The 24,162-nt window shown below is 36.1% G+C and overlaps 1 protein-coding gene across 1 annotated transcript; it reads right to left on the bottom strand.

Annotated features, from left to right (window-relative positions):
* Positions 1-541: 541 nt before the first annotated feature.
* On the bottom strand, positions 542-22,659 carry LOC114262186 (deaminated glutathione amidase, chloroplastic/cytosolic). The gene is made up of 9 exons (XM_028202540.2): positions 22,183-22,659; positions 13,594-13,730; positions 13,189-13,317; positions 12,949-13,007; positions 5,299-5,411; positions 5,121-5,213; positions 4,469-4,571; positions 1,084-1,166; positions 542-785 (listed from the first exon to the last, which is right to left on the bottom strand). The coding sequence occupies exons 1-9, from the start codon at positions 22,270-22,272 to the stop codon at positions 756-758; spliced, it is 837 nt and encodes a 278-aa protein (XP_028058341.1). The 5' UTR covers positions 22,273-22,659; the 3' UTR covers positions 542-755.
* Between the last annotated feature and the right edge of the window lie 1,503 nt (positions 22,660-24,162).

The following is a 24,162-nucleotide window of genomic DNA, read 5'->3' as shown; positions in this document are numbered from 1 at the left end:
TGCTTGACGATTGATGGATAACATATATCGTCATGTAATACACTTAGAACCCTTAATAATTTTTTTTATTAATTGACATTTTTCAATTCTTTTTACTTTTTTATAAGAGTAAAACAGTCATATAAACATAAATATTTTGAACATCTTACCTTATTGATTAAAAATAATGAAATAGGACTTAATAGAACACTAACCTTAGGAATAGGTCTTTTGGATAATTAACCCATAACAGTAACATAGTCGAACATTAACCCTAGCATAAGTTCAGATGGTGGGACATCACCAATTATCCCAAAACATGCATATATGCCAGTAACAATGCCAAAGACAACTTCCAAATTCAACTTTGTACCAGTCTAAACAAAAAGGAAAAAATGTATATATAGTATTACATATTACTTTGGATTCCTCTGGTTTAGGATTTTGGAACCATTGTTGCGGCACAAGAAGTAATATGTCATCGCCACATGCTTTCAGCCAAGAAAATAAAATAAAATAAAATAGTTGCGAGTAAGGGGTAGAGAGCATGAGAACCGATACATTTCAATCCTAACAACATTGCAATAATTATTAGCAAGAACAACTAAACTTCACAAACAGTATCATACAACAACAATGAAAGCAACAGGATCATACAAACATATGCACGAGTCAACAATTGTGGCTCACCACAATTACCATAGAAAGAAATGGAGTTTTTTTCATGCAACTGAGACAGTTAAACCGGTTTTGACCTTCTAAATTTATGACGAAGTTCACTTCTGGAACTCAAAAGGCTTGCGTTGCTGAAAAAGAAAATGTATATCAGAAACAGAAAAGCTAAAGTAATCATGGCTACAGTAATTTTTTTGAAAACAAATCTCAAATAGATTACAATAAGATTGAGAGATGAGATGAGATGAGATAAGAAACATCTATGAAGTCTTAGCTCTATCTCCACAATTCTATGAATGGGATTGTATCTATGTATAGATCTGAGTTATGAAACAGTATTCCGTAGTTTAAGAGATAAACATGCAAAATATGAACTTCTGTTAAAATTTTGTCCATTTGTGTTCAGGAAAACAGTTTTACAGAATTTACCTTGGCAATTGGCATCTTTGCTCTAACTGAATCAATCAATGAAAAATCAATATCTGCCACGGTAATGCCTGTTGACAGTCGATCTGAAACAACAAACTAAAGCATGAATGCGAGCAATAGATTTGCTAAAGTTGTTCTTACACTTACCATGAGTGTGACAAATGACGTTCTATACAAAAAAACTGACTTCACATTTAATCATAAACGTTTAAAAAAAAAAACGAAAAAAAGACTAACAGGTAGAAAAATACCAACTTCTATGCAAGAGCGAGAGCAAACCATCTTCACTTTCAGAATTAACTGTGGTGATGTTTTTAACTCATCATTAAATGATTCTAGTTCTAGTCAAGATCATCCCCTCCCTTAAGATAAACATCACCTAAACTATTGATTCAGATCAATGGTCTACTATAATTATTTGGTTGCTCACAATGTATATATTCTTGTAGTCTACAAAACAATTGAGAACTAGTCTAAATAGAATATAGTTTGATCCATCACCATAATTTTTTAGTCACAAAAGTTTGAAAGTTGTAGACTTGTAGTTTAAGAAAGAATAGGTTGTGACTATGCGGAACTACCTGTAAATTTCTTAGTATTACCTCTTCCTCAACTTGGGAACTAGCTCATGTTAAAGATAAAAAGTAAACGCCAATAGTTTTTGGTCCGAAAATCTGAATTTGACAAACATAACAGGGGCAGCTACAGTTCGTACTTCGAAGGGGCTTTTCTAAGGCAAATCCAAATTCTAGTCAGGAGCATGGTGTCATGAAGGAAAACTCGGAAGGAAGTATGTCAAGATTATAACCTGTATTGAAAGTTGATGTTTCCTTTAGATACCGTAGTTAGGGTAAATTACACTTTGCCCCCTTTATGTTTGGCCAATTTTTAACTTTGGCCCTTAAAGTTTGTTTTTTCTCACTTTGACTCTCATGTTTCAAGTTTTTTCTAATTTACTTCTAAAACTAATTTCTGTTAAAAATTAGATAGAAAATGACACATTGACAATCACATGGCATAAAAATATTTTGTTATATATAACTCACACCTCTGACACAAACTTAAATCTCAATATAATAATATATTTTTTATATTATGTGGCAGTTATCATGGCATTTTCTGTGTAGTTTTGAACAAAAATTAGCTTTAGGAGTAAACTAGAAAAAACTTGAACATGAAGGGTAAAAGTGGAAAAAAATAAATTTTAAAGGCCAAAGTGAGAAAGTGGTCAAACATGAAGGGAGCAAAGTGTAATTTATGTAATTTATCCCCTTAGTTATATAATATGTCATCAAAACAATGTAAAAAACATTGCATTATGAAGGATAAAAAAATTAAAAATATATATATATATAACTTTTGAAACTCAAAATTTTTAAGGATATCAATCTCATAATTTTGCAGTTGGAATTTCAAATGTAGTTTTCTTTCCCTATGCAATCATTGGGACAAAATTTAATATCTTCAATTTTGAAAGACATAACCATCCCAATAGAATCTCAAGCAGAGCTAAGAACAAGTAACTCTATCACATCCTCCTTAAACCGATTGTTCAACTCAAGTAGAGCTAAGAACAAGTAACTCTATCACATCCTCCTTAAACCGATTGTTCAACTCTTGCAAATATCTCCAATTCTTGAAGGATTGATAAAGAAGAAGAAGAATTAAAAAAAAAAAAATAATAAGAGAGAGAGAGAGAGAGAGAGAGAGAGAGAGAGAGAGAGAACTAAAAGAAGAAAAGGAAGAACTAAAGCAAAAGAAGAAATTTTGAAAAAGATATGGAGAAGAGGAAAAATAAATCGAAAATGGAGATCGAGTTGAAGAGAAAACCAGAAAACAAATGATGAATCAAAACCATAGTTGTCAAATCGGGATTCGTATCGTGAATCGAAATGGTATCGTACCGAATCGCGAATCGAATCGAATCGAATCGAATCGTGAATCGTAAAGATTTGGTCACTTTTTTTAAATCACTTAAAAACATATATCTACACATTTAGATGTTAAATATATCTTATGAATATAAAATATTTAGACTTAAATCAACAAAAATGTTGTTTTGAATGATAATCATGTAATTTAATAGGTAAGAAGTTAACAAAAGTTCCTATGTAAAATCACCATCTTACCTTTTTTTTTTTTTAGATTTTTTTATCAACCATTCTTAATAAAGGTAATAACCAAATAGAAACTATTAATTTCTAAAGTAACAATAGTTAACAACGATATTGATATTTGGACAATAAGCATATATACTTTTCTAAGTAAGAGTGAGCAAATAATAAGTAAGAATTATTTAGGATATTTTATTTTAAAGCCTAAAATATTTTAACAGGTATAACTGACCTCACACATGTAGTATTCAATTTAATAAAATAGTAATAGATAATTCATAGTGTAACTCTAATCTTAAACATCTTTAGAAGATATATTACAATTTTTTGAAGGGGACAAAAATGAGAAGAAAGGTTAAAAATATGTTAGGCCTGACTGAATCTGATTGGATCCTATAAAAAACTCCATGATCACTAAAATAATAACAAATCATATATATATGTTAGTTATTTTGGTATTAAATACTATTAGAAGTTGTATTATGTCATTTTCACTAAAAAGATGGAAAAAATGAGTCGAAAATATGTCGAACACAATAATTTCAAAAATTACATGAATCGTAAAAAATGAATCGAATCGTGAATCGTTTGTGAATCGTGTGATTCACTAGAGATTCACTTCCAAAATAGATTCACTCATAGATTCGTATCGATTTTGCAATAATTGCGTATCGAATCGTGAATCGAATCGTGAATCGTAAGATTCTGATAACAGAGATCAAAACAAAAGAGCAAGAAGACAAGAGGGAGAATCGGAACAAAGAAGAAGAATAAGAGAGAGAGAGAGAGAGAGAGAGTTCTCTCAAATATCTTTTTCCACATCGGTAACCATGGGTTTTGGACTATGAGAATATCTTGGGGGCGGGCATTAATTTTCTCAAAAATATCTGAGGTGGGAGAACCTATATAATTTTCAAATATTCATAACTAATACAACTATATTTAAGAGGTTCTTTCAGAACTTAAGGGCGGCTGTCGCCCCTGATAGCTACCCGTTGGGTTCATCCCTGTCTATGCATGAACACATATAACACAACTCATCACCTTTTCCCCCAGCAAGCTTGGAAGCTTAATTTAAACCTCTCTTTTCATCAGACTACCTCAACGCGCACCTCCTCCTCCTCTGGTGATTTGTGCCAACTTAGTGCCCACCAGCTTCCTAGAAGGCTCACCTCAACCACCCTACCAACCAACCAGCTCCACAAATTTCTAAAAAGAGACAAGGAATCATAAATGAAGCACCAAAAACTGCAAAGGAAAATAGTTCTCACCAGATAGCCGACCAACTATAGTCCCCCACGGATCAATTATTAATGTGTCACCATAGCTTTCTCTGTTTTCATTATGTTTTCCAGCTTGTGCAGCAGCTATGACCTGATTATGCATTTAACATTGTCATTTCTCAATAAATATAGGTAAGAAAGCACACAAGAAAAACTAGCCAAGATCTCGGGAGAGTGGAGTAGAATTGAAGATCCCTAAAACTTTGGGTCAATGGCATACATAAATAAATACAAAGAGATGAAAACAGTGACCACAAGATAAAAAGTAAGGCGACAAAGAGATTAAAACAGCAGCCACAATGTACTCTCTTTTAAACATTATTCACTTTCTATGGTAGATGGACTCATGTACAGGTCGTCAGCTGCAAGTATGTGTCTATATGTGAGATTCATCTAATTCTCATATCCAAGGACATCAGGATGCCTGGGGCACATCTAGACTTCATTTTTAAAAATATTTCTTTCATTTTTACTGTAAAATGGTATTTACTCATGTCAAATAACTATTCCCTGTCCTTACCCAAGACACATGTCCAACACGGGTACATTTTGACGAGTCCATATAACATAGATGTTCATAATACTAATCAAATCACAATAATGACGATAACAGCCACAGGAGGTTATTTGAACTTCGTACATAGCATTGAGTTTCTATGGCACGAGCACGTAGAAGAATTTCCCAGTGAGCCTGACCAGTTACTTTGGTGAAAGCTGCAGGAATCAACAATACCTGCAGATAGGATTACAATCTGCAACTGTTAGGCAAAAAAGAACTCCATACTCTATAAGGATGAGGAAGCTTCTTACGCTTGTACCTGTGCTTCATGATTGAACCTTAGCTGCTCATAAAGCCCTGGGAATCTCATATCATAGCAAACTGTCAGGCCCACACGTCCTAACGGGCTGTCTGCTGCAACAATATCCTTCCCTAGAAAATTTAAAACTCTTTAAACAGCTCAAGTGCTAGACATAAATTATGCTAATCATTCATGTTGAGGTGAGGTAAGAATGTTACCTAGAGAAACAATAATTAAACACAAGAAATTAATAAAAAGCCAGTTCTTGGAAATCAACACATGCTCATTTGACTGGTTCCTTACTTCCAATCAGTAGACATCTTAGAAAACCAAAGCAACAGAACATTTTTCTCCCAGTATTTAATGCCTTATTATGTTATTGGTAGGAAAAAATTGCTTTTAGTTTCCTTCATGTTTTCCAAGACATTTGCAAGCAAACCAAAAAATAAGTTATTCAAACCAAATGAAAATGATTTTCATTTTCCATCATGTTCTCAAAAAAAGGATGAATTCAAAAGGGGCAATAAAAATAAAAAACTCATTTTACCAGTATGGCATATAAGCTATGTGTTGGAATTAGAATTAGAATAAAGATCCTGGTGATTGGCAATCACGGGATATTAGGAAACTATTATGTAATCATGATTTTATTTCCTATTTTGTAATTCTTTCTCCAGTATATTTATATACAGGCTAGTCCACATTCAAGATTGAGCCATTTTTTTTACATTCTTCTTGGTATCAGAACCAAAACCGTATCTATCTTTTTCTTCTCTATGTGTTGGCAACCTCCCTAGTTGAGCACCACCACTGCTTGCCCATCATGTCTGACTGCCTCCTGCACCCGCTCACCGTATTACTCGTGTCTTGTTGAATGGGAAAAAACTTTGTTGCATGGAGCCGTTCCCTTAAACTCTATTTAGGGAGCAATGGAAAGGCTCATTGGCTTCTTAGTACGTCTGCTAATATGGATCCCAAGCGCATCTAATGGGATATCGATAGCTGTACTATTTTTATTTTGGGTTGGGTGGTATATCCATGGAGGACTGCATCTATCATATATGTTATGTTATCAAAATCTTACGATTCGCAATTTGATTCAGGATTTGATTCGTAATTTTTGCAAAATCGATACAAATCTATAGGTGAATCTATTTTGAAAGTAAATCTCTAGTGAATCGCACGATTCACGATTCAATTCACTTTTTACGATTTGTGCAATTTTTGAAATTACTGTGTCCGATGACATATTTTAAATTTTTTTTTACTCCATCTTTTTAGTGAAAATGACATAATACAACTTCTAATAGCATTTAATACCAAAATGACCAACATATATATATGATTTATTGTTATTTTAGTGATCATGGAGTTTTTAATAGAATCCAATAAGATTTAGTCAGACCCAACATATTTTTAACCTTTCTTCTCATTTTTTTTCCCTTTAAAAAATCATAATGCATCTTCTAAAGATGTTTAAAGATTAAATTTACACTATGAATTATCTACTGTTATTTTATTAAATTGAATATTACATGTGTGAGGTCAATTATACCTTTTAAAATAGTTTAGGTTTTAAAATAAAAGACTCTAATCTTTCTTATTATTTGCTCATTGTTACTTAGAAAAGTATATATGCTTACTTTCCAAATATCAATATCATTGTTAATTATTGTTACTTTGAAAATTAATAGTTTGACTATTTGGTTATTATTTTTATTAAGAATGGTTAATAAGAAATATCTAAAGAAGAAAAAAAGGTAAGATGATGATCTTACATAAGAACCTTTGTTAACTTCTTACGTATTAAACTACATGATTATCATTCAAAATAACATTTTCATAGATTTAAGTTTAAATATTTTATATTCATAAGATATATTTAATATCTATACATGTAGATATATGTTTTTTAAGTAATTTAGAAAAATTGAACGCATCTTTACGATTTACAATTCGATTCGATTCGCGATTCGGTACGAGGCATTTTGATTCACGATACGAATCCCAATTTGACAACTATGCATATATGTTTATGTATTCCGACACTCTTTCATGTTTGTGGAGTGCCTTAACTCAGATGCATGCTCATGCCCACAATGATGCCTGTATTTTTGAGCTCTACGAGAACATCTCTCATGCTTACCAGTCTGCTTTAGGCCTTTCAATGGCTGAATTTTTGGATATTTATAGGCCCGTTGGGAGGAGTTGGCTCAATATGAGCCCTTAAGCGACTTTCCAGTTGAGGCTACTTTTGTCATGACCAAACTTCTTGCTTGCTAGCATACCTACTAGTTCTTGATGGGTTCGACATATGAATTTGGGTCCCTTCAAATTTAAATCTTATGCCTTCTCTATATGAGACCTTTCCCATTATTGACAATAAGGAGCATCAGCGTCGGTCCAGCATGTCTCTTCTCCTGCTCCTAAGCCTCTGGCTCTCTCTGATCAGATGGCTCTTGCTGCAAGTTCTGGTTCCAGTTCTTCTACTAGGAAAGTTGTTTGTCATCATTGAGGCGAACTTAGACGTGCTAAGGCTGCTTGTTTCAAATTTCATCTTGAGTTGAAATATGTTTTGCTCCAAATCGGCCGTCTGGTTCTTCCCGCAAAGCTACCATTGTTGAGATAGTACCAAGCTTGAGTACTCCTGATTTGCATCTTCTTCAGTCTAAGATTGGTAAACTCCAGGAACAACTTGGTTCTCTCACATCCCGCACTCCTGGCTTCCTCTTTGACTACCACACTGGCCATAGGTACACCTACTACTTTCCATGTTTGCTCTGTATGTCTTACTTGGGTTCTGGATTTTGGTGCTGATGATCATATATATTTGTTCTCGTGTCCATACTACTGCTCAAACTGTGTATGTTACCAATAGTTCTACCTCCTCGGTCCATAGTCGGGGTGTTATTACCTTATCTCCTACTCTTTCCCTTAGTAGCAGGAATCATCGGAAGGAGAGACAATTCTCGTGTAGAATCGCGATTCAGCGATTCATAGCAAGATTCGTGATAGAATTGCGTCTCTATCGAGATAGAATCGCGAATCTAACTACATGAGACTGATGGCGACATAGAGAGAGAGAGAGAGAGAGAGAGAGAGAGAGAGACCAGGCTGCGAAGGAAAAGAAGCAGTAGCTGCTAGGGTTGGGAATTATAAACATGAGAGGTTGGCTTGGGAATTTTTATTGGGCTTGGGGATTTTTTTTAGGCCCATACAGTTTGGGCTTGTGAGTTGTTTAATTTAGTGTTTGGGTTATTAGATGATTTGCATCATAAACATGATAGTTGGGCTTGGGATTCTTCTTCTTCTTCTTCTCCTCTCCCTCTCTCTTCGTTTATTTTATTTTTGTAAGAAAATAAAAAATAAAAAAATAATTTTTAACAAAAACATTTTAAAATAAATAGATAAAAAAAATAGTATAAATATTTTATAATAAATGAAAAAAAATCTAATAAAAGTATGTAATTATAATATTTTAACATATGATTTTTTATAGTACTTTTTCTCTTAAAAATTTATAACATATATTTTCATTATCATTAGAAAAAATATATATATAATCTTACAATATATTTTTATATATTATATTATTTAATATATATATATATACAAACGCTCCCTACCAACGATTCTTAGAATGTCTCCCGCTCTCCCGCTCCCGCTCCCGCTCCCGCTCCCGCTTCATACAACTAAGCTCTTTCCTCTATTCTTCATGTTCCTAATTTTTCTTATAATCTCTTATTTGTCAGTCAGTTTGCTAAGGCCCCTCATTATGCCGTCATTTTCTTACCTACTTCTTACTTGTTACAGGACTTGAGTTTGAAGAGAATTTTTTGCAAGGGACATGAGCGTGAAGGTTTATACTACTTTGGAAATCCACTAGATACACCCACCCTAGCTACCCTTTCTACTCTTCAAGCTTTTGTGTTGCCAAAGTCTTTGTCTTATGTTTTTTCTTTTCAAACTTTAGCTCTATGGCATGCCCGTTTGGGTCATGCAAACTTTCAATACTAATGTTTACTTTTTCCATCTATTAATAAAGTTTGTGAGGCTTATAAATTTCACTATATGGTTTGCGAATTGTCCAAACATACTTGTACTAGTTAGATCTCTCACATGTCCCGTGCCCGTATGTGTTTGATCTTATTGATGATCACATTAGATGTTTCCCCTGCCACTGTTTTTTTTCTGTAAATAGGTATTATGTAACTTTTATCGATGATCACATTAGATGTACTTGATTTTATCTCATTAAACATAAATTTGATGTGCTTCCCATATTCATTCAATTCCTTCAAATGGTTAAAACCCAATTCCGCACCATCACTCGTAATATTTGGTCTAATAACGATGGGGAGTTCACCTCGGATCCCTTTCGTTCTCATCTTAATCAGACTGGTATTCTTCAGTAGCTCACTTGCCCTTGCACTCCTGAACAAAATGACCTTGCCGAATGGAAAAATCATCACATTATGTCTGTTGTTAGGTGTCTCCTTTGTGGTATAGGTGTTCCCAAGTCTTATTGGCACACAACAATCCTTATTTTCCGAACAACCTCATCCTCCTCCATTACAGGTCTATTCTCATTGTCCGTGTCCTCTGCCACCCTCATAATCCTCTCTGACATTTGGGTCAGGTAATTCTTCTCTAGTTATGGCTTCTCCACCTCCTCATTATTCCTCTTGTGTACGCCTTCCGCCCTCTCGTTATGGTTGTCTTAGTACTAATCATCCTATCTCTCTTATGACAATGTTTTATCTCCTTATCACTCATTCCTTGGCAAGCTTGAATTAGACTTTTGTCCCTTGTTTTGTGTAAAAGGCCCTTTAGAATCCCAAGTAGGTTCTTATTATATAGATTGATATGGAAACTTTAGAACTAAGTCACACCTAGGAGCTTGTCTCTTTATCCTCGGGGAGAAGTTTGTTGGATACAAATGGGTGTTCACTGTTAAGTATCTTGCGGATGGCTCTGTGGATCGTTACAAAGCCTTCCTCATTTCCAAAAGGCTTTACATAGGTGCTTGGCAAAAAATTTAAGCTTACCTTTGCACCTGTTGCTAAGCTTAATTTTGTCCATTTTCGTATCACTCTTGCTATTGCGCACTCTTGGCCTCTTCATCAACTTGATGTCAAAAATACTTTTCTCCATGTGGACTTCCTTGAGTCTATTTACATGGATCCTCCACCTAGTTTCCAAGCTGAGGGAGAGTATACTGGGAAGGTGTGTAAGCTTTGTAAATCTTTATATAAGTCACCTCGAGCCTAGTTTAGCCGCTTTAAGACTATCATTCTATCTATTGGTTTAGTCCAATGTCATTCTGATCACACTTGCTTCATTCGATGATAATCCATTGGCCAGTTCATTGTTCTGCTTGTGTATGTTGAAGATATTATTCTCTTTGGAGATTGTAAGAGGGGAAAATTTGGAGATACAAAATTCAAACTTCTTGCCCAAATTACAAAGGCGGGATAAGCCCAAAGAAGTCAAGACCCAAAATTTTCGGATAAATCGTATATTTCTTAAAAGACAAGAAAATCATAAAAGGAGAAACAATTGAACCCCGATCCAGGGGGATTACGTGTTTAGGACTCGAAAGGTTCAATAAACCCGAAAACCCATGTGGTTGGAACCTAAAAGATTCAATGAACCTGAATATCAGTGCACTTGGCTTCGTAAAATTCTAGGAAACTAGAAGTCGCTCCATAAAGTGGATCCCAAAGCAATTTGAGGGCTTGGAGCCATTCCGAGGGTGACATGCAAAATCATAAGCCGCGGCCGGAGTTAGTGACCCTCTCTTGAAGATATGGAACTCGAAGATATCCGTTCCTCATTAAAATAACCCGCCTATACCCAAAGTATAGGTGGTAAGACTTGGGGGATCTTCCGGGACTAGCCAAATGCGGCAAGACGTTCTTCGGAACTACCCCTAACCTTATCTTGGGATGTTGGGAATTGTTGAACTAGTGGCTAAAGACAAAGGATCGTCGGGGTAATTCATAATGTCCTCGAACTATCCACTCTCCTTGGGGGTTATCTGAGAAGGCATAAAGTCCTCGAGGCTTGCAATTAGCTCAACCTAGTAGTTAGAGAGCATCTTTTCCCCATGCGGCCCCTTGGACACATGGAATCACCACAATCGATTGCTTGAACCTTAAAGCTAATCTTGGGGGTATATAAATACTCACCATCCATAAGGCTTCATTTAAGAATCATTTCCTATCTCCAATGGAGACCCACTCATGGGAGCTTTGGAGTCCTGGAAAAGTGAGGGTGATTGGAGTTAGAAATGAGGATTGGGGATGTCTTCCTATTCTCTCTCTCTAACTAGCTTGCTTTTATCTTTCACCCTTCCACCACTTCTCTACATCTCTCCACGAATCTAGTCCTTCCATCACCAAATGTCTAGCTTCTCCTTTCCATCTACAAGGGTTTTCATCTTCTCCAGCAAGTTCCATACTTTCCAGCGAGAATCACCATTTCTGGTGAGCTTACTTGAACCCGCTTCATACATTTTTTTGAAGTAATACCGTGAGCTCACTTCATACATTTCTAGTGAGCTCAAGTGAAGCAAGATCTTAGTGAGGCATTTGATATCAAAGATTTGGGCCGTCTCAAGTATTTTTTGAGTATTGAGGTTGCTCGTTCTCACTGGGGGATTTCTTTGTCCCGAAGGAAGTACACCTTGGATCTGCTTCAAGATACTGGTATGTTAGCTAGCAAACCTACTTCCACCTCCATGGATCCCAATCTTAAGCTTACAGCTGAATCTGGAGAGTTATTGATTGACCTGACATATATCAGCGTTTGGTAAGTCACCTTGTCTACTTGACCAACACTAGACCAGACTTGACATTTACGATTAGTGTTGTGAGGCAATTTATGCATGCACCTCATACAGAGCATCTTGATTTTAGTATATCACATATTGCGGGGTCTGAAGATGTCTCCTGGTTTAGGATTATTCTTCTTTGTTGGTCTTCAATTAGGGTTTTCTTATTTCACTGATGCAGACTATGTTGAGTCTAGAACTAACAGGCTTTCTACTTCTGATTTATATACTTTCTATGGTAATCATCTTATATTATGGAAAAGTAAAAAACAGGCTGTTGTCTCATGATCCTCTACTGAAGCTGAGTATAGAGCCATGGCTCAAGGTACTTGTGAGATATTATGGATTCAATCTATTCTTGTTTGAGTTGGATTTTAAGGAAGATGCCCCTTCTCTTCTATTTTGCAATAATAAAACTGTTATTATGTCAGCTTGAAATTTAGTTCTTCATGAGAGGACTAAGCACATACGGGTGGACATTCACTTTATTAGGGAAAATGTTCGGACCAGTGTTGTAAGTCCATCATTTGTCTCTTCGTCCGAGCAGGTAGAAGATATGTTCACAAAGTCTATTGGTCCAACCTTGTTGCTGTCATCTATTGTCAAGCTGGTTTATGGAATATCTTTGAATCAGTTTGAGGGAAGTGTTGGAATTAGAATTAGAATAAAGATCATTGTGATTGTAATCACGGGATATTAGGTAACAATTATGTAATCATGATTTTATTTCCTATTTTGTAATACTTCCTCAAGTATATATACATAGGCTAGTCCTCATTCAAGACTAAGCCATTCTTTTACATTCTTTTCTATGTAAGTAGAGTAATACATACCTGGTTCTGTAAAGCCGCTCTCCTTGTATACTGCACCTCCAGGAATATCCACATCAAACCTTTAAAATAAATTTTAAAAAATAATCATAATTTCTTGAAGTACTATCATGTCATTAATATATTACAAAGCTCTATAGAATATTATTTTATCACCAAAAGCGTGTGAGAATGTTGTGCTTTTATTTACACTAGAATGGAAAAGATGGGACCCAATGGAAATGCCAAGATCAAACATCTTACATGTGTATTTTTGAATAAGTGCTCCTAATATTGCCAACATCATCGATTAAAACATGGGTGTTACGCAGGTGCTCATCATCAGATCCTCTTTCTTGGAATCCTCCTAGTGACAACCAAAGTTTTGACTCCCTGCAATTCACAGAAATTAGTGTGGTATCTTACCAAAGAAGTCTTGAAATGCAAAGGAAACTCAATATGTCGCTGCAAATGACAATATTTAACAAAAATGCCAAATCCGAAATCTTAAATTAACTTATAAATTTGACAGAGCTACAAATAAACCATGTGATTGTTAATACTTTGCTCTCAGCACAATCAATTTGTAACCCAAGGTATTTTTACATGTAGACGCAATAAATTGAAAGAGGAGAGAGCACAGGGGAAGTAAATCAAACAGAGTCTCACCTTGCAAGAGAGCAATACCCTTTCATAATTGGTCCATCAAGAGGTTCTCCAATCTTAACAGTGTTCACATCATTGAAACCCACATAGGAGAAGCTTTCAGGAAAACAGACCATCTTTGCCCCAGCAGCAGCTGCTTCCTTTTCAAATAAAATTTCAACATTTAAGATCAAGTAATTTTTATGTGCACAAAAGTTTTTATTTGTTAAGTAATTCTACTAATGAAAGTACCAAAAGGACTGCAACCGTGTACACACAGTGCACGAAGGGGAAAAAGAACAAATGTAACAGAACCTCTTATGCATATACACAATATACAACTAAAAATCTACAAAATACTATCAGCCAAAAAAAACACGACAATGCCTATGCCTTTCAAATCTTCTATATATGCACAAAAGTACTTTTATTTTAAAAAATAAAATAAAATAAAAAAGGACTAATTACACTTGTGGTCTCAAATTATGCATTTGTTACACATTTTGATCTCCAATATTTTAATTGTCAGTTTGATCCCAAAATGATAAAATGTGACACTTTTTTTCTTTTTTCATTTTTTTTTTTTTTTTTTTTTTAACAATGGATATCAGAGGGCAATAGTGAAGAAAAATGATTCATATAGCCTACACCATTTGATTAGAGCACAAGACTGTTTGGTTTAGTTTAGATAGGACGGAAATAAGGAAGGTGAAGCTGCATAGTTTCATGGTAAGACTCAAACTCAGGCATCACATTTGGTATGAGCACGTCTCATCTATTAGGCCAACCCCTTAGTCTCAAACCACAAAATGTGAGTTTAAATGATCCTTAGCCGCAGATATTTTTAGAACTGCGCTAATGGTCCTAAATAAATGTGTTTTGTTTTCCTCCATCAATGCAATTGCACTTTCAAAAATACCCCAAGTATGTACTTTGTTTTCTTCCCTCCAGCGCACATGCATTTCAAAAAAGCTTGAATAATCAGCTTAGGGTATGATGAGATATCACCCCTTATTTATAGATGAAGATTAGGATTTACAAACAAGACAATTACAAGATGATCCCTAAGGGCATAACAATGATTACAGACCCTAGTGCCTTTCGGCTAATAAAATACTAAGGACTTTCGGTGATTATAATATGCCAACACTCCCCCTCAAGCTGGTGCGAAGATATCTCTCATGCCCAGCTTGCCTAATATGTCATGAAACGGTTTATTCCCAAGTCCCTTGGTGAGAATGTCAGCAAGTTGGTCACCAGACTGAACAAAAGGAGTACAAATGGTACCACTAGTGAGTTTCTCCTTAATGAAGTGGCGATCAATCTCAACATGTTTCGTCCTGTCATGTTGAACTGGATTGTGAGCAATGTTGATGGCGGCCTTATTATCACAATATAACCGCATGGAGTCCGTCTGAGCAATACCGAGATCACTCAACAATAATTTGATCCATAAAAGTTCACACACACCTTGTGCCATAGCTCTAAACTCAGCTTCTGCACTTGACCTGGCAACCACATTTTGTTTCTTACTCCTCCAAGTAACTAGGTTGCCGCCGACAAATGTGCAATACCCTGAAGTTGATCTCCTATCAGTTACTGACCCAGCCCAGTCAGCATCTGTATAGGCTTCTACACGAAGATGATCATACTTTGAAAAATACAGACCCTTACCAGGAGCAGACTTTAAATACTTCAAGATTCTCATGACAGCCTCAAAGTGAATCTGACGAGGAGCATGCATAAACTGACTAACTATACTGACAGCAACAGCAATATCAGGACGGGAGTGAGATAGGTAAATGAGCTAATCGTTGATAGCTCCCCTTATCCACAACTTCTCCTCCTTCATCATCTCCCAATTTTTGATTGGGTTCCAGTGGGGTGGCACATGCCTTGCAGCCAAGCATCCCAGTTTCCTTCAACAGGTCAAGCACATATTTTCTCTGTGAGATAAATATCCCATCCTTAGAGCGAGCAACTTCAATTCCCAGAAAATACTTCAAGCTTCCCAAGTCTTTGATTTCAAACTCTTTGGCTAAGTATTTTTTCAACAGAGGTATTTCTCCACTATCATTGCCTGTAAGAACTATGTCATCTACATAAACAATAAGTGCTGTAGTCTTACCGCATGAGGAATGTTTCACAAACAATGTGTGATCTGCCTGACTTTGTTTGAAACCATATTTAAACATAGCCTGAGTGAATCTTTCAAACCAAGCCCTTGGAGACTGTTTGAGACCATATAACGACTTCCGAAGTTTGCATACTTTCCCTTCTGTTTGATGATCCTCAAAACCCGGAGGAATGTCCATATATACTTCTTCTTCGAGGTCACCATGGAGAAAGGCATTCTTGACATCAAACTGATAAAGCGGCCAATCTAGATTAGCTGCTAGAGAGAGAAGTACTCTGACTGAATTCATTTTAGCCACGGGTGCAAAGGTCTCCTGATAATCAATGCCATATGTCTGAGTAAACCCTTTTGCCACAAGTCTTGCCTTGTAACGCTCAATAGACCCATCTGCTTTGTGTTTCACAGTATATACCCATTTACAGCCCACAGCTCGTTTGCCCGTAGGTAACTCAGTCAATTCCCAAGTGCCATTCTTCCTAAGTGCTTTCATTTCCTCAATCATGGCTAGTTTCCACTCAGAGATAGCAAGAGCATCCTGAAAATGGTTAGGAATGCAAACAGAGGAAATATTGGACACAAACGCTCTATATGAGGATGACAAATGAGAGTATGATACAAACTGTGAGATAGGATGTTGAGTACAAGATCTCACACCCTTCCTTTTGGCAATAGGAACATCAAGATCAATGGACTCACGAGATTCAAAGTTACCTAGACTCTCATCAGAAGCAGGAGATGGCAGTGGAGTAGCAGAAACGGTCCCTTGTATCCAGTTAACTGGTTTTCTGTCGATGTCCCGGACATAAACATGCCCATCCTTATTCTTGGTGACAGTGGGTTCTATAGTTCTAGTAGAAGAGGGGGGTGCAAGAACAACTGGTTCTACCATAGGAGGCACAGGACTCACTTCTACTATAGGAGGCACAGGACTCACTTCTACCATAGGAGACACAGGACTCACTTCACACCAAGGCTCCCCCGGAAATGAGGACGGTGACACGGGAGAGGACAAGAAATAGGACTGGGACTCAAAGAAAGTGACATCCATGGACACAAACCACTTACGAGAAGAAGGGTGGTAACATTTATACCCCTTTTGAGTAGGAGAATAACCAAGGAAAACACACTTGAGGGAGCGAGGGTCCAACTTACCACGAGAGGGAGAGTGATTATGGACAAAACAGACACAACCAAATATTTTGGGAGGAATAGAAAACAAGGACTGAGAACCGAGGAGGACGTGAAGCGGAGCCTTTTTGTCCAAGACCTGGGTAGGGAGACGATTAATAAGATGGGCAGCGGTGAGAACAGCGTCGCCCCAATAGGGTTGAGGCACGTTCATAAAAAAACACATGCACCGAGCCATGTCAAGAAGATGCCGATTCTTGCGTTCGGCCACCCCATTTTGTTGAGGGGTATTGGTGCAAGAGGTCTGATGGATAATGCCATGAGTAGAGAAATATTGTTCTAACCCAGAATCTATGTATTCCCCGCCATTATCAGAACGAAATATTTTGATAGTGGCCCCAAACTGAGTACAAATCATCTTATGAAAAGTGCGAAACACAGAGAAAACTTCACTCTTATCTTTCATGAGATACACCCAAGTAGCACGAGAAAAATCATCAATAAATGTAACAAACCAGCGATGACCTTTCACAGACAGAACACGAGAGGGCCCCCAAACATCAGAATGTATTAATGAAAAAGGAACTAAGCTTTTATTCAAACTGGGAGCAAAAGAAGCTCTATGTTGTTTTCCAAGTTGACAAGACTCACAAAGAAAGTCAGACACATGATGATTTGCGAAACTAGAAGGAAATAAATGCTTAAGTAAATGAAATGAGGGATGCCCAAGACGCCGATGCCACAACCATACATCAGTGGGAGTAGTATAAGACGTGGTGGAAGAATAAGCAAGTTTGTCCGGTTGATCTAGGAAGTAGAGACCATTTTCTGCACTACCACTGCCAATCGTCCTCCCCGTGACAAGGTCCTGAAAAAGACAATGATCAGGAAAAAACGTCACACAACAATTCAAATCCTGGGTAAGACGACTTAAGGATAACAGATTAACAGAAAACTTGGGAACATGGAGAACAGAAGATAGATGCATGGTAGGAGTGACTTGGACTAAACCTTTTCCAGAAATGGAAGAAACAGTTCCATCGGCAATCCTAACTTTGTCCTGACCTGAAGAGGGCTTATAGGCAGAGAAAAGATCAGAGGAGCCAGACATATGATCTGAGGCACCAGAATCAATAATCCAAGGCAAAGATGTATGACACAGGAAAGCACAAGGAACAGATGCTAAGTTACCTGAGCGGGCAAAGGACGAGGAAGCGGTACTGAGAGCAGTAGAAGATCGGCGGTCCAACAATTGGCGCAAAGCATCCTCCAGCTCAGTATCAGAAGCTTGGGTAACAGAAGTAGAATTAGAATCAAGGGTATCAACGGTACTAGACTGATGAGCCCGGGAATAGGAACCACGTCCTCGAGAGTGGCCTGACCGACCGCCTCGAGAACCTGACCGATCACCCCGACCCCCAGATGGAGTCCCATGAAGCTTCCAACATGTCTCACGAGTATGCCGCGGCTTCTTGCAATAATCACAGAATACAGACTCCTTAGTAGCAGACGGAGGAGGCAGGCTGAGGCCATCTCGAGGAGTAGACAGTAATGCGGAACGGTCAGTAGAGACAGGGGACATCATAGCTGACCGACGACTCTCCTCATTTTGTACATAGGCAAATGCCTCCTGGAGTGAAGGAAGGGTGTCCATACTCAGAACTCGACCCCTAACTGGATCATACTCCATATTTAGGCCGGCCAAAAATTTAAAGACCCGTTCCCGAGCAATGAACTTCTTGTACCCGACAGAATCAGTAGGGCAAACGGGCTTATAGTCTTCCAGGTGGTCAAGGCGTTTCCAGCCGTTGGTGAGGAAAGTGAAGTACTGAAGAACAGTCTGCTCCCCCTGAAGTGTGCTCTCAATAGAGCGACGCAACTCAAATGCCTGTGAAAAATTTCCTTTGCGGGAATAGGTAACAGCCACAGCCTCCCAAATGTCCTGGGCAGTCTCCATAGACAAGTAGCCCTCACCAAGTTCTGGAACCATCGAATGGATAAGCCAACTCATAATCAAAGAGTTGGTAATCTCCCATTGGTCATAACCTGAGTCAGTGGTACTAGGTGCCTGTATCCTGCCATCAACATACCCCATCTTTCCTCTGCTTTTCAAAAACAAAGTCAAACTTTGAGACCATGCTAGGTAGTTCTGACCATTAAATAGAGAGGTGGTGATTTTCAGACTAGGGTTGGGATTCTCAGTCATGGTAGTAGGTAAAATGAGACTCTCACTCTTTGGTGTTTGAGACGAAGAGGACACACTAGTGGAATCTGTCATGGATACAATACTACCAAACCCACAACAAACTAGTAGAAATCACAAACCCGGAAGGTGGTAGTGAGATAACAGGCACAATGACCACTATAAAGACATAACAAAAATTAAGAAATGATTTTTTTTTTTTTTTTTTTTTTTTGAATATATATATATATATATATATTTATTACATTTTATTTATTTCTTTATTTATATATATATATATATTTATTTTTTTTTTATTTTTTTTTTTATTATTATTTTTATTTATTTTTTTTTTTTTATTTTTTTTTTTTATTTATTTTTTTTTTTTTTAAATTGATTTATTTATACATGTCTTTTATATATAACTATATATATATATTTATATATCCGGCTCTATTTATATATATATATATATATCAGGATATATAGGTATATATATATATTTATATACCACAAGATCAGAGGCTGAGGAAATCAGAGGGCGACGAAGGAGATGAGCGACGAAGTGACTTGGAGGAGGTCGCCGAGCTGCGGTGCTGTCGGCCGAGTGACGAGGAAGACGAGCTGAGGGGATGAGATCGACTGAGCTGACGAAGAAGACGAGCTGCGGTGCTGTCGGCCGAGCTGCGGTGCTGTCGACAGAGGAGGTCGACGAGGAAGACGGCTGAGGAAGACGAGCTGAGGGGATGAGGAGATCGACTGAGGAAGACGGCTGAGGAAGATCCACCCAGGTAAGCTTCGAACCCTAGAGTGTTGTTGGTGAAAAGGTCTACCAACGAGGGTGAGCTGAAACCCTATAGATTAAGCTTTGATACCATGAAGCTTGAATAATCAGCTTAGGGTATGATGAGATATCACCCCTTATTTATAGATGAAGATTAGGGTTTACAAACAAGACAATTACAAGATGATCCCTAAGGGCATAACAATGATTACAGACCCTAGTGCCTTTCGGCTAATAAAATACTAAGGACTTTCGGTGATTATAATATGCCAACACATATGTGGCAAAATTTTAAAAATATTTCAACTCTGTTATTAATTTTGGATGACATTTGGGGTCATTTAAACTCACATTTATAAGTTTGGCAACCAAATTGAAAAAAATTGAAAGTTGAAGACCAACGCGCATAGCTTAGGGTATTGGTGTAATTAGTTCCAAAAAAAAATGTCTCTATGCCCAAAAAGATCTTCAATTTATTTAGCCAATGATCATACTATGGCTGAATCAACAAACAGACTGCATTAAAAATTCATTTGAAGGTATTAAAATAACATCAAACACTGATAAATATATATCAAAAGCATTAGAATTCAGAATTGATGAAATATAGATTCCCTTGAATCAAACTAATTGGGCACTTAGTCGAGAGCTTGTGCACAAGCGCGCGCACACAAACACATGGATAGACTCTTGTTGCACTTAAATGTATCTTCTAAGTAAATTACATTAATCATCTTTAAAGTTTAGAGGGGGAAAAAAAAGGAAAAAAAGAAGAAGCAGGTATTATCTTGTTTGGTTTTCAAAATCTAATACAATTTTTGAGTATTTTTGTTTTTTTATTTTACTCAATTTTTTTTAGATGCACTTTAGAAGCACCTACAAAAAAAATATTTGTAAAGAAATCTGAAAAAAAAAAAAAAAAAAAAAGTTCAAGGAAAAAAAAAGAAGAAAAGCTGGCACACTTCCGTTTTATTTTTTGGGAAGTGTTTGAGTGTGAAAATTTGCATAAATTCTCACAAAAATGTATAAGTTGTCTTGTAAAATTATGTAACTTGAACACATTCTCATAAGTTAATCCGTAAAAATTTGAGAAATTAGAACTTAAGGTAAGTTATCACAAAAATACATAAGTCACCTTATAAAATCGCATAAGTTAAATAAATTTACGTAAGTTAACCCATAAAAATTTGAGAAATCACAGTTTGGCATAAGTTTTCACAAATATACATAAGTCATCTCACAAAATTGTGTAACTTAACACAAATTCGCATAAATTAACTTATAAAAATGTGTAGTAAGTTCTGACAAAGCGTGCAACTTAAGTCACAAAAATACATAAGAAAATGGCATACCATATGCCTTGTACACTCAAGAATTATCCTCTTTTTTTTTTTTTTTTTTGTCTTCGTAAAAGATATTTGAGATTTTTTTCCCATAAATATGTTGTAATCTAGATTTGCTGGAAAAAAAAAAGAAAAAAAAAACCTTATATATATATATATAAAATAAAATACTATAAAAAAAATATTGAAAAATATTTTTAAAAAATTAAACCAATTCGCATAATATTCAGTTTTATTTTTATATAATGATGGATCCTGATTCGAATTTTAGAAGTCAAATAAGAAGTTTAATGTGTAATTGCTCTCCAAAATTCGAATCCGAAGGGATAAAGAGGAAAAAATTGCAAACACTTGTATTGGGAGCAACTACACGCAGTGGGATAAGAGAAAAAAATAAAAATAAAAATTACACAGACATTTGATTTGAGGTGTAAGTATGAAAGACTGAATGTAAGTGTCGGCTGCACTTCCCATGTATTGATAATTTTTTTTTCTCTTTGTAATTTTGGGTCGAATGACAAGACGACGTCGTTTTGCCATTTTTTTTTTTTTTTTTTCTTTTTCTTTCTTCCTTTTCTTCTTCTTCTTCGTTGAAACCAGAAGAAGAACAGAGGGGAAGAGGAGGGAGGGAGCCTCCGCCGCCTCCGCCGGCCGTCCTCGTCGCGAGGAGCTCGTCGCCTCCGCCGCCTCTGCCCGCCGTCCTCGTCACAGCTCGCAGCTCGTTCGTCGCCTCCGTCCGCCGTCGCAGCTCGTCTGCTCCGCCCGATCGTGCCTCCGCCCCCCTCCTCCGCCTCCAGCCCTAATAATTGGGCCCCCTCCAGTCCTTCTCCTCCTTCCTCCTCCTTCTCCTCCTCCTCCTCCTCCTCCTCTTTCTTCCTCCCCTAATTTCGAGCCAAATTCGAGCCCCTATATTCGAGCTACCAACCGGGGTTGGCTAGTTCTTCCATTATTATGAATATATATATATATATATATATTCAACAAATTTTGAACCCAGATCCATCCATGTATACAGAAAGAGATGAGAGAGAGAGAATACCTTGACGAGGCGAGAGCAGGTGGCGAAATTGGCGGCGATGTTGTCCATGGATGTCATCTGAACGGCGGCGACTCGGACTGAGTTGGCCATTACTAATAACTCGACACCTACTGCGCTTTCTGCTAATTTATTCGGCTGGTTTCCTTTGGGCTCACCCTCACCTTTATCAATTGTGGGTTGGTTTCGGAAGGGGCTCAATTTTTTGGATTTTTTTTAAGTTATTTTAGTTGGGTTAAAAAATTTGATTTGACAAGAATTTTTTAATTTTTTAATTTTTTAATTTTTTTTAATAAGAAAAAAGTGTAATAATTATTAATTGAATAAATTTTTTTATGTATTATGACTAAAATAATTTATTTTACCTTTTATGATTAAAATAATTAAAATAATCTACTTTAGCTTTTTTTCAAACGGAGCCTGAATTAGAATTAGAATTAGAAAAAAGTTAGACACTTTTTTCTTTATTTCCACCACCTTGTATGGAGATTGATTAATTTTTTACTTTTTGTTATTTTGTTTTTTTTTTTTTTTATCATTTACTGACACGCATTTGTTGTGAGAATTATGTGTTTTAATGGGGGTGTTTGTTTCAATTTTTCAAAGTTAACTTATGATTTTTAGTTTTGAAAAAATTATTTTAGACTGTTTGGTTAAATTTATTTTTATTTTAACTCAAAAAAATGATTCTGAGAAGGTACTTACCCCTTACTTCTGATTATCAGTTTTTGTTGTGGACATGTTAATTTATGATTATACTCTTAGATTTTTTTATTTTTTATTTTTTTAAAAATAAAAAAATACCCAAATGGACTGTAGATTATTATTATTATTTTTTTGAGAAATGTAGACAAGCAAAAAATAAAAATTAATTGAAAAAGTTATTTCACAGCATATTTAACAAACACTACTCAGCAACTTAAATCTATAATCCAACAGCTACATCAAATAGATTAACAACTTCTGATTAAAGTCATAATTTATAATCTGTTAAACTATAATTTATAAGTTGTTTTAACAACTACACCAAATGAGACCAATGTATTGAGATTGGTTAATTTTTTATTTTTTATGTTTTGTTTTTTTTGTTTTTTTTTTTATATCATTTACTGACATGTGTTGTGAGAGTTGTGTATTTCAATGTATTGAAATTGGTTAATGTTTTATTTTAATTTTTTTTATTTTTTTATTTTTTTTTTATCATTCATCAACATGTGTTGTGAGAGCTGCGTGGTCAAGAAAAAAAAAAGGATGTCTAGAATTACATGATTGGTGCCGTGCATTATTAAATTGACTGATTAGTGAGATGATATCAGGGCATAATCAGCTAATATTTTACAAATATTTTGTGATTAATGATGGAGGAGATAAGATGCATCATACATAATTATAAAAGGGTAATGTTAGAGACACCAAATTTTCTATTAAACAAATGACTAAATGTCTCACATGGGTATGGAATCCACAATTTTATAAGCCTCACATCCATGTGAGACATTTGATCATTTATTTAGTAGAAAATTTAAAATTTCTAGCATTTTTCATTATAAAATGGCTATGGCGTGACAAGAGGGGGCATTACATGATTGGTGCCGTGCATTATTAGAGGGGACCACCTAATTATTTTTTTCTGTCGTTGGGGTCCAGACGCAGCAGCTGAAAGACCTACAAATAGGGAAAATTATTTGAAAGCATGATGTGATGTTGGGATGCGGGTACCTGACTGCTGTGCTTATCTGCTGTCCTGTCCTACAAGACCGCGACGTATTAGGGTCTTCAAATTATTCACGAAGATTCAAAGCAATTGGGTAAAGAACTGGTTTGGTTTAACTCATGTAGTTTTTGGTAGAATTTTAAAATTATAATTTTAAAATAAAATTATATTTTAAATTTGTAAATTTTAAAATTATGATTTGATAATGAAAAATTTATCTAGTTATGAATTTTGAAAAGCGTTTTAAATTGAGTTTGAATTGAGTGATG

The sequence above is a fragment of the Camellia sinensis genome, chromosome 8 (assembly GCF_055761805.1).
Source record: "Camellia sinensis isolate YWXY chromosome 8, ASM5576180v1, whole genome shotgun sequence".
Lineage (NCBI taxonomy): Eukaryota > Viridiplantae > Streptophyta > Magnoliopsida > Ericales > Theaceae > Camellia > Camellia sinensis.
This window is presented reverse-complemented; position numbering and strand designations above follow the sequence as displayed.